The sequence below is a fragment of the Hirundo rustica genome, chromosome 29 (assembly GCF_015227805.2).
Source record: "Hirundo rustica isolate bHirRus1 chromosome 29, bHirRus1.pri.v3, whole genome shotgun sequence".
In the NCBI taxonomy this organism is placed as follows: Eukaryota; Metazoa; Chordata; class Aves; order Passeriformes; family Hirundinidae; genus Hirundo; species Hirundo rustica.
In genome coordinates, this window is record NC_053478.1 from 929,947 (window position 1) to 954,374 (window position 24,428).

At 54.4% G+C, this 24,428-nt stretch overlaps 2 protein-coding genes across 4 annotated transcripts in view; one reads left to right on the forward strand and one right to left on the reverse strand.

The window, feature by feature from the left end:
- Nucleotides 1–8,818, reverse strand: part of ASH1L (ASH1 like histone lysine methyltransferase) — a 73,226-nt gene extending 64,408 nt beyond the window's left edge. For 2 of the 3 annotated variants that reach the window (XM_058423763.1, XM_040087954.2), the window contains exon 1: nt 5,833–5,900. The gene's annotated coding sequence lies outside the window, so the exon portion shown is untranslated. Of the gene's footprint in view, nt 1–5,832; nt 5,901–8,705 lie in introns of those variants that run through there. The other variant, XM_058423762.1, reaches the window with a different exon arrangement.
- On the forward strand, nt 7,918–24,424 carry DAP3 (death associated protein 3). Its single transcript, XM_040087953.2, has 14 exons — nt 7,918–7,994; nt 8,951–9,027; nt 9,812–9,857; nt 13,777–13,881; nt 17,168–17,269; nt 18,012–18,120; nt 18,692–18,784; nt 19,683–19,813; nt 19,980–20,060; nt 20,832–20,990; nt 21,840–21,899; nt 23,270–23,359; nt 24,089–24,206; nt 24,311–24,424. The coding sequence occupies exons 3-14, from the start codon at nt 9,816–9,818 to the stop codon at nt 24,394–24,396; spliced, it is 1,176 nt and encodes a 391-aa protein (XP_039943887.1). The 5' UTR covers nt 7,918–7,994; nt 8,951–9,027; nt 9,812–9,815; the 3' UTR covers nt 24,397–24,424.
- The last annotated feature ends 4 nt before the right edge of the window (nt 24,425–24,428 follow it).

The window sequence follows — 24,428 nt, forward strand, 5'->3', positions numbered from 1 at the left end:
GTTGTAGTTTTATCGTGCAGACAAAAATCCCAAAACCCCAGAACTGTTTGGGCTGGGAGGGACCTTGAAGATCATCTCATCCCACCCCTGCCATGGGCAGGGACATCCTCCACTATCCCAGGTTGCTCCAAGCCCCATCCAACCTGGCCTGGAACCTTTCCAGGGATGGGGCAGCCACAGCTTCTCTGGGCACCCTGTGCCAGGGCCTCACCATGAAGCTGTTCCTCCCTGTCCTGTCTCCAAACCCTGATAAAATCCTCTCTCCATCTTTCTCGCAGGCTCCCTTGAGGTACTGAAAAGATATTTGTTCTGAAGGCATTCTATGGAGAAAATGTTTAAATTTCTTCAGCCCTTAAATACCTTTATCATCTTTGAAACGAAATGGATCAGAAACAAGTCTGAAAAAACACTGATTTGCTGAAAAGTGCACCACAGGCACCAAACCAGCCTGGATCTTCTGTCCCTATCTTCAGTCATTAAGGCTGGACTGTGAGGAACGGCATGGAAAGACGTCACAAACACAAAATTGGTTTCAAATAAAGGTCTCAAGGAGCCCGGCACTTTTCTGTGCTGTTTGGCCTCCTGGCAGCTCAGCAGGAGCCCAGTGGAGGTCCCACAGCCCCTCTGGGCAGACAAGAATCGGGGGAGCAGCAGCAAGGAGCTGTTTTTGGGGTGGCTCCGGAGCGCAGGCACCGCACGGGAAGGGGAAAGGATCAGGAATGTGAAAGGTGACACCGGAGAGCACCAAGGCAACTGCACTGGACACAGGTTGGAGGACAGATGCCAGGATTAGTGGGGGCAGAAGAAATGCTGCTGGGAACACCAGATGCAGCCCGTCACAAAGCCAGGCTTCCCCGGCTACGTCCTCAGAGAAAACAAACTTATTTCCATGTGCTCTGTGCATATCATTCACGGGGTTTCTATCTGCAGCTCTGGCTTTCCAACGATGCACATCCTCAGAAATCAAACCTGCTATTATTACTCATGAGGCCAGAGGTAATTAGATAAAATCTCCATTTTACAAGGAGGAAAAAAAAAAAAAAAGGTAGAGCAGTGTGATACGGACACAGAAAGTGAGTCAGTGGCACTGCCCAGTTCAAAGCCCAGTGCTAGTCCAACGGGTTTCAGCATGTCACCAAAAATGGGCTTTTTCACACACATCAATGCGCAAGGAAAACTGGCCAGCAGGTAAATAATTGTGAGCTGAAGTCTGAATTTCTATTATTCAAGTCCAAGAAAAGGGAAAACCCCACATGCCATCATGCAACTCTCAAATCTGTGCTCACACAACTATTTCCTTCTCTAGTGACTGGGGGTGCAGAGCAGTGACAACACTTCAGACATTTTCTTACAAATAAAAGTAATTAATTAGCTTCAAATACGAAACCAACAGCAAGACTCACACACTCTGCAAGACCCCAAAGTGCACGGTGGGAATCAGAGCAAGGGAATGGTGTTCACATCCTACTCTGTGCTAAGAGGATCACTAACTACCCGAAAACAAAGTCACTGAATTGATGGCTCCCACAAACACAGAGCAGGACATTTATTTATCCATTAATTGCTCTCAACACAGACAACAAAACTGCTAATCCTGGCCCGAATCACCATTTTGCCTCGATCACTGTCATCTTCTCCCAGCTCCCCAGTTACCCCACTAATTCACAGGGTGTGTGTCTGTCACTCAGATCTCATCTCCCTGAATCCCCACGTGCTGCTTCCTCCCTGCCTCATCGAGTCCAAGCTTCCTGTCACCGTCTCCAAGGTGTTCTCAAGTGTACCTTGGCTCTTCCCTCGCTCCTGCTCCTCGGAGCTGTTTCCCCAGCGATGCTGCTCTTTGTTTTCTTTTCTCACTTTACTTTCTCTGTGCTACTCCTCACACTCCGTGTGCCTCACTCGCTGCAGGATCTGCTCCATTATATTCTTGCAGGTTGTGCCTTAAAACCTTGTGGATGTCACAGCAAATGAGCAGCCAGCCGCTGATAGCCACAGTTCAGAGGCAGCTAAAAAAAACCTGCACGAATATACCCTGAAAACCCCGATGCTTTGGGACTTAAAGACCTAAAATGATCATATTTAACACGTGAGATAAGGTATTTATCTGTGTCTCTCCACAAAGTTCCAAGCCTTGTTCTGAAGGATCCAACATCCATGGGATCTTAGGTTAATAAAACTTTTGCTGGACTGAAAATCATCCAGTAGCAAATCCCTGCAGGGACTCTCAAGTGATGAGCAAGGCACGTCCTCACCACCTCCCTAAGAAGCAAATCACATCAAACTCCCAGCCCCTCAGCCAGCGGGTTCTTTAGATCTCAAATCCCTCCTGAAATTGTTCTTCCCCCAAAAAATTAACTAGGAAGCATTTTAACATCCCTTTTGACACGTGCCACCTGGAACTAAGTGGTGTTCATTAATGATTTCTCTGATGCCATGCACAGTTTTAATACCTGGCATTCATCCTTATTCCCCTAGTGTCACATCCCAAGCCCTTTCTGCCCATCAGCTGCAAAGATTTCTGTTCTTCTGATCCTCTGCTTTCCCAGAAAGAAAATGCCAGGGGTTGATTCTACTTCCAGATATGTTCCCCCACGCCGCCTCAGCAATATTAACTGAGATTTCCCCCTCTGTTCAATTCAGGATGTTGCGTTCATTCCTGCTGCTGCTTTTGTCGATGAAAATACACTGTCATGTCATACTTGGAAGGTGAATATTTTTTCTTCTGGTTCTTTTCATTGCTCCAGCTCCGAGGGACATTAAAACCAATTCAGCTGACTGTCAGAAATCCCAGAATATTACTACAAACTCTATGGCCTCCCACAGACCCCTCCCAAATTCCTTGTCTTCTTTTCTTTGCCAAGGAAGACAGCTACCACGCTCAGAAAAGAGAAATAAAACGTGGGATGAAGCCTTACAGTGTTTCTCTACATCACAATCCCTTAACAGGGGAAACAGGAGCTCAAAACCCCTGGATCACCTGCACAAGCATCCTTAAAATGTCTAGAGATGGAGACATTTATCAGGAATAAAGTTCCTGTTTGCGTTCCAGGAGGTAATAAATAAAACACTTTCCCAACTGGAATCTGCTGGATGTGTTTCTGACAGACAGAAATCCCAGGGGAGCTGTCTTGCCAGGAAGAATATTCCACAGAAGTGCTGGGAGCAGAGGCCACGCTCAGGGAAAGCACATGGAGCAGGACACGGGTTTTGTGGGAAGAGAGGCAGAGGACAGACATGATAACACCCTGCAAGCATGCTCCAGTGGGAGGAAAACTGAGAAGCAGAGAGTTTCTCTTGGTTTTTAACCTGCTCCCAGCTGACTCCCGACCTGACTGCAGCTCTGGAATCACAGGGCTGAATTTGGAGGTGCAGGGTAATTCTCTCGGTTCTCTATTCACATGCAAATAAAGGCAAAATTGCTAAAATCTGCATAACCAACCCGTGTTTGATGCGAGCAAAGGTTCCTCCACCCTTAGGCTGCGAGTGCCAACATCAGCCAACGCTGACTGCCGAGGGAAAAGCAGTTTGGGAATTCTCCTAAAATATTATCCCATCTGCTCCAGTGTGAGTCAGGAGCTCCCTGAGAGGTCTCCACATCCAGCACCTTCCAGGGGATTTTTCTGGACAAAACCCATTTATCTACATCCATGCAGTAAAAGATAAGGGTCACAGCAATCCAGCACTCCTCCTTTAACTCCAGACAGATGCCTTTGGTTATTCCCAACCCATCCCAGTGCCACAACAGCCACACCTGTGCCACAGGTAATGGACAGAAAACCAGGGACAAACGCAGATTTTGCTTTCACAGAACAATCACAACAGCTCTCGTGACAGATTTTTTTTTTTTCCCTTTGAAAGCTGGAGATGGGACACATGACCTCACTGGAGTGGGAGAATGTGTCCACAACAGCACCAGCCCTTCCAACGGCAGCAGAAATTAATTTAATTTTTAAAAAGCCAACAATCCCATAGACAGCAATGTCTATTTAAAAATGCCTTTAATTCAGCGACTACAATGTGCTATTGCCACTTTTCTCTTGTCACAACAGCACTGCCATTTTTACCAATATGTCTGTCTCTTCCACCAAGGAAAAAAACCTGCTTTTTATATCCTCCAGGACGGTTTAAACTTTTGAAAACAACTGGGGAGACAACAAAAAAAAAGCTTCTTCTGGAAATTGTAACTCAAATTTTGTCACTGGTTATTATCACTCAAACCTTTTTAGGCAACTGCTGACTGCCTGTAGCAATGAATTCAAGTCCAAAAAGGAGTTGTGGTAATTTAGTCTTTTAAACCAAGATGTTTCAGACTCAGAACTCTTCAAAATGAAAAAAAAAAAAAAGAAAGTCTCTCTTTTATACTCTCAGACAGCTGAGAAAAGCTTTGAGTAAGAACACTTCTTAAGAACTCAAGCAGGCAGACAGATGATGATTTTAGAGCCCATCTCTCCCCATATGCTCAAGCAGCTGCCAGAACTTCCCCGCTTCCCACAGAGGCACCAGGGATGATCCCAAGGTCCTCAAGGATGACCATGGGAAACATGAATCTTAAAGAATTCACCCCAAAACCCCACACCCCTGGAAAACAAGTGCAGGTGCACTCTAAATTACAGCGAGGACAGCCAAATCAAACCAGGAAAGAAGGTGCGCTGCTCCTGAAAATGAAAACTGAGATTTCCAGGGATGAGGATAAAGCCACAGGTTCTGTCCCTGCTCCCAGAGCTCCCATCACCTCCAGTTTCCCTGACTGGCTCCTGACAACACACAGCTAGCAGGAGAGCGAATGCGTGTCCTGAGGCCATCGGATGGAAACCCACATTCCAAGCAGCTTCCAATCCTCTGCTACATAATTAACAGGGTGAAGAACCACAAACCAAGGGCCAAAACCAGGAGTTAGAAAGTCAAGAGAACATGGAAGAGAGAGACAAGGACGAGAACACATTTTGGCTTTTGATGTGAGAGATTGGTAAGGCCGAGATAAGGCTCAACCACCGAAACCCAAATCCATGGTCAAGAAAGCTAAAATAGGATTAAAAACGCGATGAAAGCAAAATTTCAGAAGTATGAAATTGGGAAAGGGGGATGACAAAATCTACAAGACACTGACCCAGTAAACCAGCCGGCATCCCAAAACCCTAAAAACCACATCAATATCTGGCAGGGAGAGCCCCGGCTCCGTCCCCCGCATCCCCCGCCCGTCACACGGGGCAGGACCGCGCCGTGCCCGGGGAAACACCGAACTTCGGGGATGCGCAGCCTCGGGCACAGCCCCGCTCCGCGGGGCAGCGGGGGCCAGGAGGGGCCCCCGGGGCCGCTGGCAGGTGACACCGCGGCCCCCGACGCACGGCCGAGCGCGGCTGTCAGGCTCCCGCAGCCCCGGCGGGCTGCCCCGGCCCCGGGCCCCGCCGCCGCCGCTGCTGTCACCGGGCCCCGCCGCCAGCGGGGATCCCCCGCCCCTCGCCGCGGTCCCTGTCAGGGATCCCCCGGTGCCTCCCGGTGCGGGCCTGGCTAGGAGACTCCCCGGCCCATCCGCGGCTGTCAGGGACCCCCCGCCCCGCTCCCCGTCCGGGTCCACGCCGCGCTCCGGGCCCTGCTGGGGATCCCCCCCTCCGCCGCCCCCGGGGATCCCCCGCCGTCGCCGGGGATCCCCAGCGCCCGCCACCGGCGCGGGAGCGGGGATGCGGTGCGGGGGGTGCGGGGGAAGCGCGGGGGGGACACGGGGAAGATGCGGGCGGGGTGCGAGGCGGCCCCGCGGCGGATCCCGGCGCGCCTCCCCTCCCCCCGGGCCGCGGGCCTGAGGCGGTCCCAGTCCCCGCCCGCCCGCCCGCTCCTCACCGTGTCAGCGGCAGTGCGGCCGGGGCCGAGCACGGGCTGCTCCGCGCCGCATCCCCGCGGCCGCCCGGGCGCGGACGGGGCCGGGGCGGGACCGGGACCGAGCGGCCGCCGCGGCGGGGCCTGAGCCGAGCGAGGCGGCGGAACCAAAATGGCGGCGGCTCCTGCTCCGCCGCGAGCGAGCGCACGGCCACGCCCCCGCCGCCGGCCACGCCCACTCCGCGCCCGGCCACGCCCACAGCGCCGCCACACCCCGCGGGCCGCGGCCACGCCCGAGCACGCCCCCTAGTGACCACGCCCCGAATTGTTCGGACACGCCCGCTCAGGCCCCGCCCCGCTGGAGCCCGGCCACGCCCACCGGGCAAAGCGCCCGGGAAAGGGAAAAGATGTGCGAGGAAAAGGCGGATTTTTTTGCCCCGAAGTGATGCAGGTGGGTTTTTTTCGTCCACAGAGTCATCTTGCCTTCAATGCCACACCCACGCGCTTGCCAGTTCGGGGTCATTGAAGTCTCCTTGTGAATGTGGACTCGTGTGATCTTAGGGGTTGGAACGGACCTTAAAGATCATTTCGTCTCAACCCTCCTGCCATGGGCAGAGACCAGATCACTCAAGGCTTTGTTCAGCCCGGCTTGGACACTTCCAGCGACCCAGGGGCAGCCACAGCTTCTCTGGGCAGCCTCTGCCAGAGCCTCACAGGAGGAATTTCTTCCTAACAGGTGACCTAACTGTTCTCTGTGTCAATTTGTACTCATTACTCCTTGTCCTATCACTACAGTTCCTGAAGAAGAGTCCCTCTCCACCTCCCTGTAGTCCCTTTAGATCCTGGAAGGTGCTCTGAGGTCACCCCACATCCTGCTCTTCTCCAGGCTGAATATTCCCAGCTCTCCCAGCCCTTTCAGCTACGTTGTTGTCCCCACTGGACTTCTTCCAACAGTTCCATATCCTTCGTATTTTGGGAATGATGGGATGGTGCCCACAATATCTGGTGGGAATTACCGCAGCCATTTGTAATTGCTGTTAAATAGTGTTTTAAAACACCGTCTGCCAGAATTAGGAGAAATTAATTTAAAAATTGTATTGCAGCAATATGTATATATAAAACCAGAATAAACAAAAATTCCTGGGACTGAAACACCCATAGCAAAAAGAAATGTGAAGTCTTTGCAGAAACAGAGATTAAAGTTGTCGACAACTGAAAACCCAGCAATGAAACCCTGAACAGCAAATTGCTTTTGCACTAGGCATGCAAAACTCAATACTGAGGATCCAGATGACTCCTCAGAAATGAAAAACAGCCTGTCCCTGAGCCAGCACTGTGACCTGGAGGTCAAGAAGGCCAACAAAATACTGGGGGCATCAGGCCGAGCATTCCCAGCGGGTCAGGGAGTGCCCCTGCCCCTGTGCCCAGCCCTGGCAGGCGCCTCTGCAGCGCCGTGCCCAGCTCTGGCATCCTCAGCACAGCGGCACAGGGAGCTCCCGCAGGGGGACAGAGATGCTGAAGGGCCTGGAGAGATCCGTGCCCAGGGAAGGCTGAGGGAGCTGGGGCTGTTCAGGCCGGAGAGGAGCCCCAGCTGAGAGGGGCTCTGAGCCCTGGGGGTCCCTGTGTGCAGGGACGGGCAGAGCAGGGCCCGGGCTCTGCTCCAGGCCTGGCACCGGAGCCACGGGCTGGGCCTGAGCCCAGGAACTGCCCCTGCACGGGAGGCACAGCTTGTGCCCTGGGCAGTGCCCAGCCCTGAGCAGAGCCCGGAGAGGCTGTGGAGCCTCCCTGCTGCACATCCCAGACCCATCTGGACACAGTGCTGTGCTCTGGGATGGCTCTGCCTGAGGAGGAAGGTGGGACCAGACGTGACCCACAGCGGTCCCTCCCAACCCGACCCACGCCGCCATTCCGATTTACTTCGTCCCTTTCTGAAAACCTGACGGCAAACCGCCAGCGCCTTTCGCTCCGCACCCGCCAAACCCGCACCCCGGGGCCGGCGGGGACGAAACCAATCAACCGAATTAACAAATTAACGCCGCTCGCGCAGGAACACCGAGGCCACGCCCCCCCTCTGACCACGCCCACGCGAACGCGCCCTCCCCTGTCCCCGCCTCGCGTGTCCCTCTGCGGCTCCCGTAGCGGCCGCGGCAGCGCGGGGCTCCGGCGGCGGGGCGGGAGCGGCCCCGGTGAGTGCGGGGGCACCGCGGCCCCTCGGTCACACCGCGGCCCCTCGGTCACACCGCGGCCCCCTCGGGGACACCGCCGCTCCCCTCCGCTCCCCCCGGGGTCGCGCCCAAGCGGCCGCGCTGCTCGGGCCCCGGGTGTGACCGGGAACGGGGAGCGGAGCCCGCGGGCAGCACGTGGGGGGGGACCGGGCCGCGCTCGGTCCGCAGCGGCCGGGGGTTGTTTTCGTTTGATCCGAGGCGCTCTGGTCGCCGGTTAATGGCTGTAAATGGGCCTTTGGGGTTGCCTGCGCGATTTTTTGGTGGTAAAACCGAAGAAACGCGCGCGTGTTGCTCCCCGTAACGCCCCCGGTGCTCCGGGGCTGGTGTGAACCTGCCCCGGGTGCGCTCGGCGGAGCGGCCGCGGTTTCCATCTGCTCTCGCAGGGACGGAGCCCTCGAGCAGCCCCCACAGCTGCATTGGCCTTTCGGAGATTCTGCCAGAATGCTCGGGGTGCCCAAACTTAACGGCAGGTTTTAAAAGAAGCCAACAGCAAGTGTAAAAAAAAAAAAACAAAAACCACAAAAAAACCCGAACAGGAAGCTTAAAAGTATTAACAGAATTCAGTCTTTGTGACTCCTTAATTTTCCTCGTTGTGTCTGAGGAAGAAGCCATCCCGTCCCTGCTTTCTTTGCTGCTCAAGCTGATGTGAAGCCAAGGGGGATCGGTTCCCACCTGGAGCAGGATTTTTCTCCTCGCCGTGGTGCTGCACGTGCCAGCGAGGCGTAAAGCGACCAAAAATCCCTCTGCAGGATGAGATCCCCACTCATTCCTGAAATAGCGAGAGCGGGGGTTGTTGTTTTCCCCCGTGTTTATTTTAGCTGAGCGAATGAAATCCGACTCTGCAGCGTTCCCACCCTCCCCCGTGGCGTTGTTTTCCCACTCCGTGCAGTAACAGGTGGAAATGCTGTTCTGTGCAGGTGAACCAGCTTTGTCTTGCTCAGCTGCAGGTAACCGCCGATTCCACTGAGGCAGCAGCTCCTCCTGAGGAATTAAGGTAATTAATGCTCCCTTTGAACGCAGCTTATTGCACCCAAGAATTCTCAAAGCATCCTTGTTAGGCGCTGTCAGCATTTTCTCCTCGGGAGGTTCTGTGGAAAAGGCCTTGGGTGCCGGCAGAGGTGGCAGATGTAACTTCTTCACTTCGCTCCTTGACGAAATTTGTGCGTCACAAGTGCTCAAGTGTTTTGTTTTGTGTTTCCCCTCCTGCTGTAAGCAGGGGTGGCTGAGCAGTGGATACTGGTGAATGATTGGGATGAAGCTGGAGACGCAGAGACACCTTCAGTCTCTGCATTATCCCAGTTCCTTCACGATAATCACTGCTGCAGCTCCTGCATCTCTGAACAGCTGCAGTCAAAATTCCTTTCCCAGTCAATCCCAACAAAAGACTGCTCTCCTCAGCAGGAGGATGAAATACCTTCATTTACAAAGTGAGGGGTTTGGTTTTTTTTTCTTCTGTTCACGTCTCTGAAAAAATGCCACCTAATTGAAGTAATCGCTTTTATGAGTTTTATTTATACTTCTTATTTTAATGGAATAAATTTTATTTTAAACTAGTTGTAGTTTTTATGTCCTAATGGCACGGGTTTGATTTTATTATTTTGTTAATGGCTTTTCCTAGGCAGGTGGTGCTGATCACCAGCCTGTGGCACTGCGGAGCGCCTGACACTTGGTCTGAGTTATTTGTGTGCCTTCTCATGGAGGCCTTTCCACACAAATCTCTCTCATTAGAGAATCAGGCACAACAAAACCAGCTAAAATATCCACTTCTGTTCCTGCAGGAAAATGCTGAGAAGTCTGCAAGGACTCGTCTGCCGCTCTCTGAAGGTGAGTCCTGCAAGAGCCTGGTGCTATTTCCGATATTCCAGCTGTCCCGTGGTCTGGAATGGCAATTTACAGCTAAATTTACAGTAGGGTCACAGATAATTTACAGTAAAAAGTGAAATTATTCTTATATTTGTCAGCTAAAACCTCGGTGGCTCCTCTAAGGTGGGGGTGTCAGCTCCCACTGTGGGCTAAGGAAAGAGCTGGTCCAGCATTTCCACGTTTCCCTGAGGAGTCTGGGGAGAGGGGGCCTGGCTGAAACCTCCCTGAGGTGCTGAGATCCTGCACCTTCCATGCACGTGTTTTCTCAGGGAACAGGGATTGATTGTTCCACTTGCTCTGCGGGGCTGGAACCTGCAGAGGAAGAAGCCACCAGCCTTGCACAGACCCCGTGCTGCTGGTGGGAGGAGTTTTGCCAAAAATCGTGGAATCATGGAATATCCTGAGCTGGAAGGGCCCCACAAGGATCATGGAGTCCTGCCTGGATAACCCCAACAATCCCATCCTGTGCTGTGCCCATTCCCTGCGGAGCCTGGGCAGTGCCTGAGCCCCCTCTGGGGGAAGAGCCTTTTATTTTATTCATTTTCTGAGCCAAAAGGTGGCTCCGTGCTTGGGCTGGGTGTCGTGATCCCAGCTCACAGCAGCTCTGTGTTATCCCGAGAGCCTCCTTAAACCCTAAGCAGCAGCAGGAGCTCGTGGTGCATGTCTGGAATGGCTTCCTGATGGAACAGAGCTCCAGCTGTGCTCTTTGCTGCTGCCTCTTCCAGGCTTTTCCCCTGGAGCACTGCGACGTGGCCGAGGGTGGCTGCAGATTCCTTTTGCAGCTCTGGCTCGGCAGTGCTTCCCTTCCCGGGCAGCTGCAGCTCGGCATTCCTGAGCCTGGGATCTGTGGGACACGAGGGAACAGCCTGGGATCTGTGGAATACACGGGAACAGCCTGGAATTCCTGAGCCTGGGATCTGTGGGACACATGGGAACAGCCCAGAATTCCTGAGCCTGGGATCTGTGGGACACATGGGAACAGCCCGGAATTCCTGAGCCTGGGATGTCTGGAACAGGCAGGAACAGCTCGGGATCCATGGAACACGCAGGAACAGCTCGGGATTTCTGGAACACGCAGGAACAGCTCAGGATCCATGGAACACACGGGAACAGCTCGGGATCCATGGAACACGCAGGAACAGCTCGGGATCCATGGAACACGCAGGAACAGCTCGGGATCTCTGGAACACGCAGGAACAGCTCAGGATCTGTGGAACAGACAGGAACAGCCTGGAATCCATGGAACACTCAGGAACAGCTCTGGATCTCTGGAACACGCAGGAACAGCTCAGGATCTGTGGAACAGACAGGAACAGCTCTGGATCCATGGAACACGCAGGAACAGCTCTGGATTTCTGGAACACGCAGGAACAGCTCTGGATTTCTGGAACACGCAGGAACAGCTCCACCTCATGGCTCGGGACTCCCGCTTCATCCCCAGGCGCCACGTGATGATTCGCTGCCATTTCAGGCATCCCGGCGAGGCGACTCCTGTCCTTTGGCAGATGGAAACTTATCCCGAAATCCGCTCCCTGCTCCCGGGGAAAATGGCCTGGGGAGAGGCTGGGGGACGGGGGAGCCTGGTGGCTGAGCTGGGGGTGGCTGTGCAGAGCTGCACGGGGATTTCTGTGCGTGTTTCTGGCATTCCAAAGCCGAGGGATCGATGCTGAGCTTTTTTTCAGGAGGAGGGATCAAGGGGCACCTTGCTGCCCTAAACTCAGGATATAAAATCCTTCAGCAGGGGGGTCCTGAGGCGTCTGCAGGCTGGTTAAAATGTGGATTTTGTAAAGGGAAACAGTGAGTGGTGAAGTGCAAGTCTGTATCTGTGGAGCCCAGGGCAGCTGTGAGCGGGGCTGTGTTGGCTTTGTAGCACCCCAGAGGAGCCATTCCCTCTCTCCAGGTGCTCCCACAGCCCACAAAGGCAAATTCCAAAGCAGCAGGAGGCTGCAGGGAGGTTTGGGAAAGAGCTGCCCTGCCAAGGCTGCGAGTGACAGTGTCGAACGGGACAGGTGGAGTCATTTACAGGTGGGATGTGCTGTGTTGATGGGAAAAAATAGAAATTTAATGTGTTTGGCTGCAAGACCAGAGGACTGCACTTCAAGACAAGTCTGCTCACACTTGGATTCTGACTTCCACTCACGAGGAGCTGACTTGTGTCCCATAGAGATTCCAGGTGCTGCTGAGCTCAGTTTGGGCTTTTTAAAACATGAGATTGCTAGTGCTGGTTTGATGAAGCATCATTCAGCTCGAGGCCGTATCTGGACATCCCTAAAATCTGAACACAGAGCAAGAATTTCATCCCTGCTTCATTTTCCTTCACCGCTGCCCTGGTCAGGGATAAGGATTTGTGTGGGAAAGGATGAGCAGAGCCCTCACACACCCACCTGGGGCTGGAGGAGGAGGGAATTTGGGATCACAGAATCACGGGATGGACTGGGTTGGGAGGATCCTCACGCCACATCCACTCCCACCCACGGGCAGGGACTCCTTAATTAGACCAGGCTGCTCCAAACCCCATCCAGCCTGGCCCTGGGCACTTCCAGGGATCCAGGGGCAGCCACAGCTTCTCTGGTTCAAGGATGCTGAAGGGAAGTGAGAGGGATTCTGATTCCAGGCTGGGGGTGACTTAGGGCTGGCGTTTTCCAGCTGATCAGGTGACAAGAGTCGCCTTCTGTAATTATTAATGTATTAAATTGGCATCTCTGTGCCTTGCTCAAGGCTGTAGATTGTCACCTCCATGGATTTTAAACTGAACAGAGCCAAATAATCCATCCTAAAGGATCATTTGGATTCGAGGAGGAAAAGGACAACGTGGGAACAAGATGTGTTGGGTGACCTCCCTATTTGCAGTTTGTTCCAGAGGGTCCAGGCTGCTCCAATTCCTTCCCTAACAGGAGGGCAAGTGCCCAAATGCTGACGGAGTCACCTGGAATGTGGGTGATCCCACCTCCAGTGGAGCCCTTGTGGCTTTGCCCTGGCCCCCCGAGGGGCACTGGGGTGGCAGCAGAGCCGAGGCAGCTGTTCCTGGCTCTGAGCTTTGCATTCTGCTGCTCTCACCCAGACAGACAAAACAGCAAAGTGCTGGCTCAGTTCAGCTGCAGCTGGCCCTGTCGGTGCTGCGAGGGGCTCTCAGCTTCTCCCAGGGCCTGTCTGGAGGATGCACTTCCTAAATCATTGACAAACGTTTGTGTTTTCTTTCACCACGACGCAATAAAATGCTTGTCCTGCCGCTGCTCGCTTTTCTTGCCCGTTTTGGCTGGGCTTTGCAGGCGGGTTTCAGCAGTCTGTCTGGGGGAAAACGAATTAATCAGCTTAGCTGGCTGTTTTGGTTTCTCAGCCACGTCCGTATCCTAATGCCGGAGTCTGGATGCAGGGACGCAGTCAGGGGAATCAGTGCGGGGAGTGTAATTATAAATATCGAACAGCGGGCAGAGCCGCGCTGATCGCTGGCTGATTGAGGTGATTATGGATTGCCCGACAGCCTGAACCTTCAGGGCGCTGCCACTCCTCGGTGTAGGCAGAGACGTGGTGGGCGCTTCCCTTAACGGCTGGATGCGGGGTCTGAAGGAATTTTCGTGGGGTGAAACTCAGGCGCAGGGCTCGGCTGCCTGGGGTGGGTGGCACTGCCTGGGCTGGGGAGGGTTTCAGCGCCGGTATCCCGCTGTGAGATCTGGTTCTGCAGCACTCGGGTTTTCCCGATGAATTCCCGCGCTGACGCCCGGCTTTCGTTCCGATTGCGATCCCAGCTCAGCTCGGGGTTGCGCGTGCCTCGGCGGGGTCGGGCTGCGAGCGCTCGGGGCACAGCTCCCTGCGCCGCTCTCCACCGGCAATCCTTGGCTGCTCAGAGCTTTGCCGTCTCTGTGCTTTGTTCTCCCCTCAGCTGGAGCGTGGCTGTGCCCTCCACACGGCGCCCAGGGCTGGCCTGAGCTCCGTGCCCAGCCAGGAGCGGCCCCGAGCAGTTTTCCACACCAGCGAGAGCGACCCGGTGAGTGACTGCGCAGGGGTGGGGGTCCTGGGTGCCACCGGGGGTCCTGGGTGTCACCAGGGCCATGCTGGGTGTCACCAGGGCTGTGCTGGGTGTCACCAGGGGTTCTGGGTGTCACCAGGGCCGTGCTGGGAGCCACCAGGGGTCCTGGGAGCCACCAGAGGTCCTGGGTGTCACCAGGGGCCATGCTGGGTACCACCAGAGGTCCTGGGTGCCACCAGGGCTGTGCTGGGTGCCACCAAGGGTTCTGGGTGTCACTAGAGGTGCTGGGAGCCACCAGGGGCCATGCTGGGTGCCACCAGGGCCGTGCTGGGTGCCAGAGGTCCTGGGTGCCAGCAGTGCTGCCAGGGGCTGTGCTGTTCCAGGCAAGGGGGTACAGACCCAAACCTAGGGAACGGCCGTGGCTGTGCAGGGCAGCTGCTCAGGATGGGGCTGCTCTGCCTGAGAGCTCCTGCGAGCAGGTATTGATCCCTCCTCCAGAGCTGCACACACGAGAGAGCTTTGCTGAGCCTGGCTTAGCTCGTCATCAGACACCCTTCATTTCAACTCCAGGGTTATTCTTCCCTGGAAAAGCCTCCCTGAGCTGGCAGCGAAGGAGATAAAAACCGCAGCCCAGACGACCTCAGCGTCACAATTCCAGCCTCACGACTCTTGTCTCGAGCACAAAACGAAGGGGAAGGGATGAAGGGAGCAAGGCTTGGAGGTGCTTTTCTGCTGCCTGTGTAATTGGAGTCTCCCGGTGCCGATTCCTCGGGGGTCTCTATGGAAACGGCAGCGGGAGATGATGTGCTGCACGTGACCCGGTGTCTCCACGGATTGCACAGCACAGGCCAGATGGTCACCATTGTCCCCACCATCCTGTGCCTGCTTTTTTGTTGCCAGGCAACTGGCTCGGGAATTCCGACTCCTGCCCGAGCTTTGGCGCAGCTTTGGGTCGCTCCAGCGGCAAACGCTGGCGCTCCCCAGCTCCTGCACCAGAAAATTCCATTTAAACGGCGCTGAGAACGACGCCAAACACGGCATTTTCCATCAGAGGTTGTGTGCCCTTCCACCAGCAAAGCTCCCAAAGACGCTGGCCCGCGTTACGTGGGAGAGTGAAGGGATTTGTGAAGTCAGGGGATGGAGCTGAGAATGAAGATGGGCTCTGGAGTTCTGCTCTGCTCTTTGAGCCGTGGAAAACCACAGGTGCTGTCGGTCTGTGTCCGACACGTGCAGGAGAACTCCAGGGAATCCAATCCTCAGTTCGAAGTGAGGTTGGGAAAAGCCTCAAGTGTCACTTCACGGCTCTCCTCCTTTCAGCAGGGCACCTCTTGAACAGCCAGGATTTATCATTTTCCCCCTGCTGCAAAGATTTCCTGACCACCAACCCCAGCTTGGCAGCTCCAGCAGCTCAGCCCTTTGCTGAATGGCTTCTTCCCTAGAAATCATTCCTTGAACCAGGAGTTCCTCAAATCCTGCAAGGTGAACCACAGAGTCCAGGACACCCTGGCCTGTCCTGGGAGAACATTTCCTAGGGAAATGTGGGACAGGGAATGGTTGCTGAGGGGAAGGGGCAGAAGGTGAGAGCAGAGGTGTAATTTCTGCTGAAACGCTGCAAATCTGGTCTGAAGAAGGGAAGAGAGATTTAACAAGAATCCTGGGGCCAGAAAATTCATGGCTGTGCAACAGAGCTACCAGCAGTGGTCCATGAAGGGCCCACCAAGAAGTGGGAAAAGCCAAATATTCCTGGCCACATAGGCAGAAGACACACCTGCACATAAAATAAAGAAAAGAAGGAAATGGTTATATTTGCTATTGTGCACGCCAGTTTTTATGTATAACAAGAATAAAGAGAAAGATATTTTTACTTTAAATCCACGGAAAAAACGCAGAAGGCAGAGCAGGACAAGATCTAAGCTTCAAGGAGTAACACGAAACTGCTAAAAGTCACACAGGAAGGGCTGCAGAGCAGTCTCAGTTTACTGTCCTAATTAGACAAGGCACAAAAAGCAACAGGAAATCAGGAAGTGCTTTGCAGGTCCTGCATGGCAGGAAAAGAGAATAATGAAGGGGGAAATCAGGCATTGAACTCTCAGATCCCAGTGACAGCAGCTTCTTGCTGTCATTGTGGTGAGAGCTGCAGGTACACACTGGGAATAAATGCAGCAGGATTCCAATCCGATGGAGGAATGGCCCTGATCACTGAGGTCACCACAAGTGGAAATTACTGCCCCAGAAAAGAGATCGTGAGCTTTGAAGCCTCCAACCCCAGTACCCAAACGTGGGAATCACTCCTGGGAGGCAGCAGCCCGAGGCAGAAAACGTCGTTTTGTCCCAGAGGAAAGCGAATGTGACAGCAGCAGGTAGCTCAAAAGGGTGGCACAGCTCTGCTGGTGGAAGCTGAGGTGAATTCCCGGAGCACGGGGCCACTGGTGCCCCCCGAAACACGAGCTCAGGGCATCCCTTCACTGTTCAGTGCCACGTGGTGTCGGGGCCTTTCCCCGTTCTTGCGGTGGTTTCAGAGTCTTTTGCTCCCCTGCACAGCTCTGAGCCAAGCCGAAGGAAGAGACGGAGTCTTCAGGTTTAGATTTTTCAAGGTTGCATGTTTGGTTTATTGTTTCTTATCTTACAATTCTCTCAGAGTCCGACAAGATGTTCGCAGCTGCATGGACTCCTCACGTCTCCCCCGTCTCTGGGCTGTCCTTATCTTTTATACTAATTGCTGCGTAATTTATATTTACTATTTCTTACCAATGTCTATCACTATTACTAAAAAGGTCATCTCTACTCCGACCCAGTCCTCACAAACTACTTTGTACCAACGTCAGTGCAGAAATGGAGTGAGGGAAGGAGATGAAGAAGAAGGAGACAACGCCCCAAATTCTCCATCTTGTCCCCATTCACTTCAATGCTAGGAACCTAAAATTACTATTTTCTCACCCTGTGATAAGCTAAACTACTATTTTTCACACTCTTGTGGCCTGTAAACCCTCTCTCAGTGTGGGAAGTTTTTTCCATGGACTGAGATCAAAGCCAGTGTCTCTCTGAGCTCTGGGCTGGGGTCCCAGACCCCCCTGCCCATGTCCCTGACCCTCCAGGGCAGCCAAAGGAATTCCCTGGACTCCATCAAGGTGGGAGCTCCTTTCTTAAGCCCCCTCCAAAGCACCCGCCAGCAGCGTCCTGAGCCCACAATTCCTGCTTGATCTTGCTCTGCCTCCCAGTAGGAGAGCACTGAGCAGAGCTTTCTCCTGCCCCGTGTCCAGGAGAGAGGCACCACCAGTGGGACAATCCCCGTGTTCCCTTCCAGGCCAAGCACACGGAGCAGCACGAGGGTCGCCTGTACAACATCCCGCTGGAGGAGGTGAAGGCTGTGTTCCCCCACGGGCTGCCCTATCGCTTCCAGCAGCAGGTATTCCAGCTTGGAGGGTGCCAGAGCAGCTGTGGCTGCTCCTGGATCCCTGGAAGTGGCCAAGGCCAGGCTGAGCGGGGTTTGGAACAGCCTGGGACGGTGGAAGGGGGTGGGATGTGATGGTCTTAGAACCCAAACTGTTCTGTGAGTCTGAGTGAGGAGAAGCAGATGCACTGGTGGCTGTGGTGTTTTCCTGTTGGAATGAGGGAGGAGTGCAGTTAGTCCTGGCCCTTCTTGCTGTTTTCAACACCTAAAAGAGATGAGTCGACCACCCAGAGCAGCGGCAGAAGAGTTTGAGGGTCCCGCCTCAGGCGTCCTTCATTCCCGTGTTTCTCATCTCTAACCTCCAAGCCCATAATGAATTACAGAAATATTTTTCCATGGCTGTATTTCTGTGTGAAACAGCCTGTCTCATGAAATGAGTTTACATCTGCAACCAAACAATCCTGTCTCCTGATTTGCGTGGTGGGGCTCTGCTCCGTGGGTCAGGAGCAGATTCCTGTGCTCCTCCAGGGCACTGAGCTGGATTCACGGACAGGCCCCAGTCAGTGGAAGCAGGGTGGAAGAGCTGATGCAGAAAATCCTTCCCAGGCACAGGAAGGACAAGAAATTCCTGAAGCAGCGCCTGACCAACCCCGTGGGTGCTGCTGGGCAGAGAGGGCAGAGCTGGGGCTGTTGGGAGCCTCCAGGCAGGGATGGAGCTGAGCTGGGGGCAGCTCGGTCACATCTGCTCCTCTCTCAGATCCGGACCTTCAACGAGGCGCGAGTGATGGTGCGGAGGCCGGCGCTGGAGCTCCTCGGGTACCTGAAGGGCTCCAACCTCGCCCACCCCGCCGTCAGATACGTGATCTGTATCCTTCACCCGCAGGGCACGGCGAGGGCAAACGCAGCTCGTGCACGACAGGCTTGGGTGGTTTTTCCTGGTGCTGTTCTGCTCAGCAGAGACCTTTCTCTGCTTTTCGCTGGACTTAGCTGCCAGCTTTTAATTTCTGTGGTTTTCTTCCCGCTTTGGAAAATATCAACGCATCTCCTTGGCCGCCGTGCTTTCTGGTGGGGGGCTGCCTGCAGTGTTGGCACTGAAGAAAAGGTTTTAGCAGGTTTTGTTGTGAGCCTGAGCTGGCTCAGTCTCCAGGAGGGGATTGTGTAGGTCTGTGCTCAGTGCAGGGACTCCGGGCTCTTCAGGAGATTTGGAGTTTGGATATCTTTATCCCAGCTGAAGGCACAGACCTCCAGAGGGTCAGCACACAGGGCTGCTCAGCTCTGCTCAGCGGGGTGGGGGACAGCGAGCAGGAGCTCTCGGGGTTTGCTGGGTGAAATGCCATCCTCGCTCTGAGCTCCCTTTACGCCCTTTCTGAAGGAATCACAGGCAGGCAGAAGCTGAAGTCGGTTTTTTGAGACTTTCCTTGACAGCCCTTGTTGGAGATGGTGAGAGAGGAACGGGGAAGACCATGACCCTGTGCCACGTGGTTCACTACTGCTCGAGGCAGGGCTGGCTGGTGCTGCACATCCCTGATGGTGAGGAAACCAGGCTCTGGCACCACACCAAACACCAAAAGAAGCCGCTTCAGGAGCTGTAGGACAGCCCACCACAGTCTGTCCTTGTTTGTCTGTAGTGGAGAAAGCTGATATTACAAAAAAGCCCCAAATGAAGTGGAGCATTGTTGGTTATCTTCACCTGCTCACACGTCCTTTGGGTCAGCCTGGTTTTCTCCGTTGTTAACGAGCACGGGAAGAGATCTTTTGGGGTCTGTGCGCCCTCCTCTGATGCCAAGGGAGAGTTCTCCAGTAAGGATGGAGCTGCATCCACCTCTGGGGTGCCAGCACAATAAGGATCTGTTGAAATGAATCCAGAGGAGGCACTGAGAGGATCAGAGGGATCAGGGGAGCAGCTCTGCTGGGAGCACTGGGGTCGTTCAGCCTGGAGAAGAAAAAGCTCTGGGTTTTGATTGTGGCCTTCCAGGACCTAATGGGGCTACAATAAAAATGGAGAGAGACTTTTTACAGGGGAGTGGGGGGGGGAGGACGAGGGGGAATGGCCTCGCACTGCCAGAGGGGAGGTTCAGATGGGATTTTGGGAACAAATTCCCCGCAGTGAGGGTGGGCAGGCCCTGGCACAGGGTGCCCAGAGCAGCTGTGGCTGCCCCTGGATCCCTGGCAGTGCCCAAGGCCAGGCTGGACGGGGCTTGGAGCAGCCTGGGACAGTGGAAGGTGTCCCTGCCATGGCTGGGGTGGCACTGGTTGATCTTTAAGATCCCTCCCAACCCAAACCATTCCACGATTCTGTGACTTTCCTTACCAGAGTCGCAGAATTAGGACAAGCAACACAAAACACCCCACCACCCCCACCTCATACCATTATTTCGACTAAAAAGAATTAAAAATCCCCAAACCAACTGTTTTATTTTGCTCACAGCTCATCTCTGGGTGAAGAACTGCAAGGAGCTTTTGCAGTCTTCCTACAAGAAAACCCGGCTGGATCAGCCTCTGCAGGCTTCTGTCTGGCTCAAGAACTTCAAAGCCTCCAATGAACGTTTCCTGCAAGAGGTTTGTGGCTGCAAACCCCTCCTGTGCCCCGTGCTGCACCTCAGGGGCTGTAGGAAAAGCACTTCAGGTCCCCTCTGTGGTGGGGGATACTTTGCCCAGATTCTGCAATCCAGCCTTGCTTTGCCTCCTTTCCTTCCCCAATCTGCTCATAGTTTTCTTCCCACAGATAAAAACACAAAAGAAATACCTGTGGGGCAAACAAGAGAGCACAGAGGAGGGCAGACCTCTGGGGGAAGTGGTGGAGCAGGTAAGGAACAACCACTGCTGCTGCTGTGGTTCCACCTCGTACCAGAGGACCCCATCGCTGTGCTTGTGGAACAGATTGATCCTAAAGTCTCAGAGATGTGAGTCCTGGGAAACAGGAGGTGTCTCCCTGTCAGCAAAGGATGGAGGGTGTGGCAGATCTCTAAAGAAAACTGTACAGAGAATTTGGGCAGAAGACAAAGTTAGAATCTGAAATTCCCATGTTTGGATGCTCAAACTGCTCCTTGGATAGGAACAGAGCTGTTGTTGACTCTCAGTTTGTCTGCCCCCGAGGAAGGGCAGCCCAGAAGCCTCCAGAAACAGGAGGTGTCTCCCTGTCAGCAAAGGATGGAGGGTGTGGCAGATCTCTAAAGAAAATTTTACAGAGAATTTGGGCAGAAGACAAAGTTAGAATCTGAAATTCTCATGTTTGGATGCTCAAACTGCTCCTGGGATAAGAACAAAGCTGTTGCTGACTCTCAGTTTGTCTGCCCCCGAGGAAGGGCAGCCCAGAAGCCTCCAGAAACAGGAGGTGTCTCCCTGTCAGCAAAGGATGGAGGGTGTGGCAGATCTCTAAAGAAAACTGTACAGAAAATTTGGGTAGGAGACAATCTGAAATTCCCACGTTTGGATGCTCAAACTGCTCCTTGGATAGGAACAGAGCTGTTGCCGACTCTCAGTTTGTCTGCCCCCGAGGAAGGGCAGCCCAGAAGCCTCCAGCATCCCCCCTTAGCATGAGCTGCAGGCTGAGCTCTGTGCCTCGTGCTCCCCGCAGGGTCTGGCTCGCGTCAGGAGCGCCAGCGACGCCGTGGGAGTGGTGCTGAGGGAGCTCAAGCAGCAGAGTCGCCGCGGCTCCTTCCGGCTGCTGGTGGCCGTGGACGGCGTCAACGCGCTCTGGGGACGGACCACGCTGAGGAGGGAGGACAGGAGCCCTGTGAGGATGAGACTTCTTGGGGCTGCCTAAGAACAGGCCGGATAAAATGAAGGGAATAAAAAGCGGTTCTATTTATTGAAGGGCTTTCAGGTGCATTTAGGGCAGACAAAGCTCCCCTCAGGGCTACGCCCCAAAGATGGGTGATGGCTCATGGGTTTTTACCTTTTGCATGTTGGGGGTTAATCTTCCAATTAGAGCTTCAGGTAATGGAGTAATTTACCCCAAGTTTGCACCCTTTTGTTCCGATTCTCAGGGCCTGAGGCAGTGAGGTGTCCTCGATTCCCAGGCCTGGAGAGGAATTGTGTCTGACCAAAAACCCGGAAAGCCGCAGCTCACGCTCTGTATGGAGTTTAGAGTTATAAAGAATCACAGGATTACAAATAGATGAAACAACACAAAAGTTGAAATCCTAAGGCATCGTCCCCCCCCTCATCATCCCCCCAGAGCTCTGCCCTGGGACAGCCCTGATTGCTGCTGTCAGAGGGAGCAGGGAGAATGTTTGGTTCTGGTTTAGTTCTATGGCAATCCCTGAAAATGTTCATTTGGCTTTGGAGGCGCCTGAAAGGTTCCTGTTGTGCTTTAGACAATTTTTACTGAATTTTTCCTGCCTCTCCCTGAGACAGAAGTGCAGGTGGGCGTTGTTGGAGAGGCAGGGCCTGGGTGTTGCTCAGTGCAGCATGACTCAGGCTCGACGCTGCTGCAGGGCGAAGGGAAAGCAAAGGAAAACAAAACGTGCCCGAAGGGTACAAATGATGCTGCCAGCCTCATTGGAAGGGGAGGGGAGGGGAATTTGTGTCTCAGATAGGAGCTGCTGGCAATAAAAAAGTGATGCAGACAATCTTCCCCCAGGTTTCTCCAGAGGAGCTGACGCTCGTGCACAACCTGCGCAAGATGGTGAGGAATGACTGGGTGAGTTCCAGGCTCTGCCTTTGGCTCTCTCACTCCCAGCAGTTAAAAGCTGCCACAAGGCCAAAGCCACGAGTCTGCCACTGCTGAAGGAGAGCACAGGCACAGCATCAGTGTTTGTGACACCACCTGAGGAGAAGGAGAACAGGTCGGAATCTGTAGCAGCATTTCCTGATTCCCGTGCCAAGCTCCAGACCCTGAGCTGGAGGTGTCTGACAGCCCTTGGGACAGTTTGGGTTATGATTTTTATTCCCCTGCCAAGCTCCAGACCCTGAGCTGGAGGTATCTGACAGCCCTTGGGACAGTTTGGGTTATGATTTTTATTCCCCTGCCAAGCTCCAGACCCTGAGCTGGAGGTGTCTGACAGCCCTTGGGACAGTTTGGGTTATGATTTTTATTCCCCTGCCAAGCTCCAGACCCTGAGCTGGAGGTGTTTGACAGCCCTTGGGACAGTTAGGGTTATGATTTTTATTCCCCTGCCAAGCTCCAGACCCTGAGCTGGAGGTGTCTGACAGCCCTTGGGACAGTTTGGGTTATGATTTTTTTGAGCTAAGGAGAACTCCTGGTTTCTGAACATTTTGTTGTAGGAGGTGAACTCCTCCTGCTGCTTTTTCAATCCCCTGGATGCTCAGAGCTAGAACAAGTAGATTTAGAGGTATATAGGAAAGTCTCTTTTAAAGTATTTCACTTGTTTGCATAGAAAACCAATATAGGAAAGAAAAGTTTCAACGCCAGCCGTGGGAACATGAGCTGTGGATTTTCCCTGTGCTCACCTGGATTTGGAGCAGCCAGGATTAGTGTGGTCAGGAACATGATAAAAAGTTAACTTTGTAGAATTTTTGAAGAATCCAGATCCCAAAATGGGATCTTAAAGCCCATTCAGTGCCACCCCAGCCACAGCAGGGACACCTTCCACTGTCCCAGGCTGCTCTAAGCCCCGTCCAACCTGGCCTTGGGCACTGCCAGGGATCCAGGGGCAGCCACACTGCTCTGGGCACCTGTGCCAGGGCCTGCCCACCCTCACAGCCAGGAATTCCTTCCCAAAATCCCATCTATCCCTGCCCTGTCACTGTGAAACCATCCCCCCTTGTCCTGTCCCTCCATCCCTTGTCCCTCTCCAGCTCTCCTGGAGCCCCTCTGGGCCCTGCCAGGAGCTCTGAGCTCTCCCTGGAGCCTTCTCCTCCCCAGGGGGACACCCTCAGCTCTCCCAGCCTGGCTCCAGAGCAGAGAGGCTCCATCATGGAACCTTGGTGGCCTCCTCTGGACTTGCTCCAGCAACTCCATCCTCCAAGAAGAAGATGCCTCAGGGGTTGCTCCTAAACCAGCACGGGGTTTGCAGCCAGCAGGGTTTCTGTTTCTGATCTGCCTTCCAGAGCGGAGGTGCCATCGTGACCACCCTCAGCCAGACTGGTTCTCTCTTCAAACCCAGCTCAGCCTACACTCCCCAGGAGCTGCTGGGAAAGGTGAGTCGTGGCCTCTTTGTTTGTTTTTTGCCCTCTTCACATTGGGAGACAAACAAAAATCTTGGTTGGTGCCGTGGTTCTGTTCAAGGGGACACTGTTCAGGGTGTCTGTGGTCACACACGTCTTTGTGCCAGGAGTGTCCTGGGGTGTGCCAGGGTTAGGGCAGGGCAGGGAATTGTCCCTGCTCTCGCCTCGAGTCCTGGGGGCACTTTGGGCATCACAGTCTATGGTCTGAAGCTGCTGGAGAGCGTCCAAAGGAGGGACATGAGGATGGTGAAGGGTCTGGAGGATGAGGAGCATCTGAGGGCATTTGTCCAGCTGGAGAAGACTGAAAGGAGACCTCAGGGCTCTGCAGCTGCTCAGGAGGGGCAGTGGAGTGGCAGCTCCGATTTCTGCTCCCTGTGACCAGGACAGGACCCAAAGGAATGGCTGGAGCACAGGAAAAGGCATAGCAGGGAAAGGCTCTTCTCCCAGAGGGTGCTGAGCACTGAACAGGGAATGGGCACAGCCCCGAGGCTGCCGGAGCTCCAGGAACACTTGGACAGTGCTCCCAGGCACAGGATGGGATTGTTGGGGTGTCTCCAGGGCCAGGAGCTAGACTGGATGATCCTCGCGGGTCCCTTCCAGCTCTGGATATTCCGTGACTGAGCTCTGGTTGAGCTCCCAAGGTGTCTGTGCCGTGTCCTCACCCAGCCCCCGGCACTGACCCCGGCTGACCTCCCTTCCCAGGAGGGCTTCGACGCCTTGGACCCCTTTGTGCCCATCCCGGTCCCCAACTACAGCCCGAAGGAATTCGAGAGCTGCTACGGCTACTACCTGGAGCGCAAGTGGCTGCAGCACGAGAAAGGTCAGTGCCCGGGCAGGGGGCAAAACGCGGGGCTGTGCCCTCCCTGCGGTGTCCCAGCCCGCTCCCTCCATCTCTCCCTCAAGCCCTCAACCTGTCTCTCGCAGCGCACACGGAGGACGGGAAGGCGGAGCTGCAGTTCCTGAGCGGCTCCAACCCGCGGCAGCTGGATCGGCTGGCGGGGCCGCTATAGCGCAATAAAGGCTCTGCTCCGCGCTGTCCGTG

Excerpts from the sequence above, each read along its gene's own strand:
- DAP3 (XM_040087953.2), top strand. The coding sequence starts at position 9,816 with ATGCTGAGAAGTCTGCAAGGACTCGTCTGCCGCTCTCTGAAG. Across the intron at positions 9,858-13,776 it reads TCGTCTGCCGCTCTCTGAAG|CTGGAGCGTGGCTGTGCCCT; the intron begins GTGAGTCCTGCA and ends TTCTCCCCTCAG. Across the intron at positions 23,360-24,088 it reads CCCAGGAGCTGCTGGGAAAG|GAGGGCTTCGACGCCTTGGA; the intron begins GTGAGTCGTGGC and ends CTCCCTTCCCAG.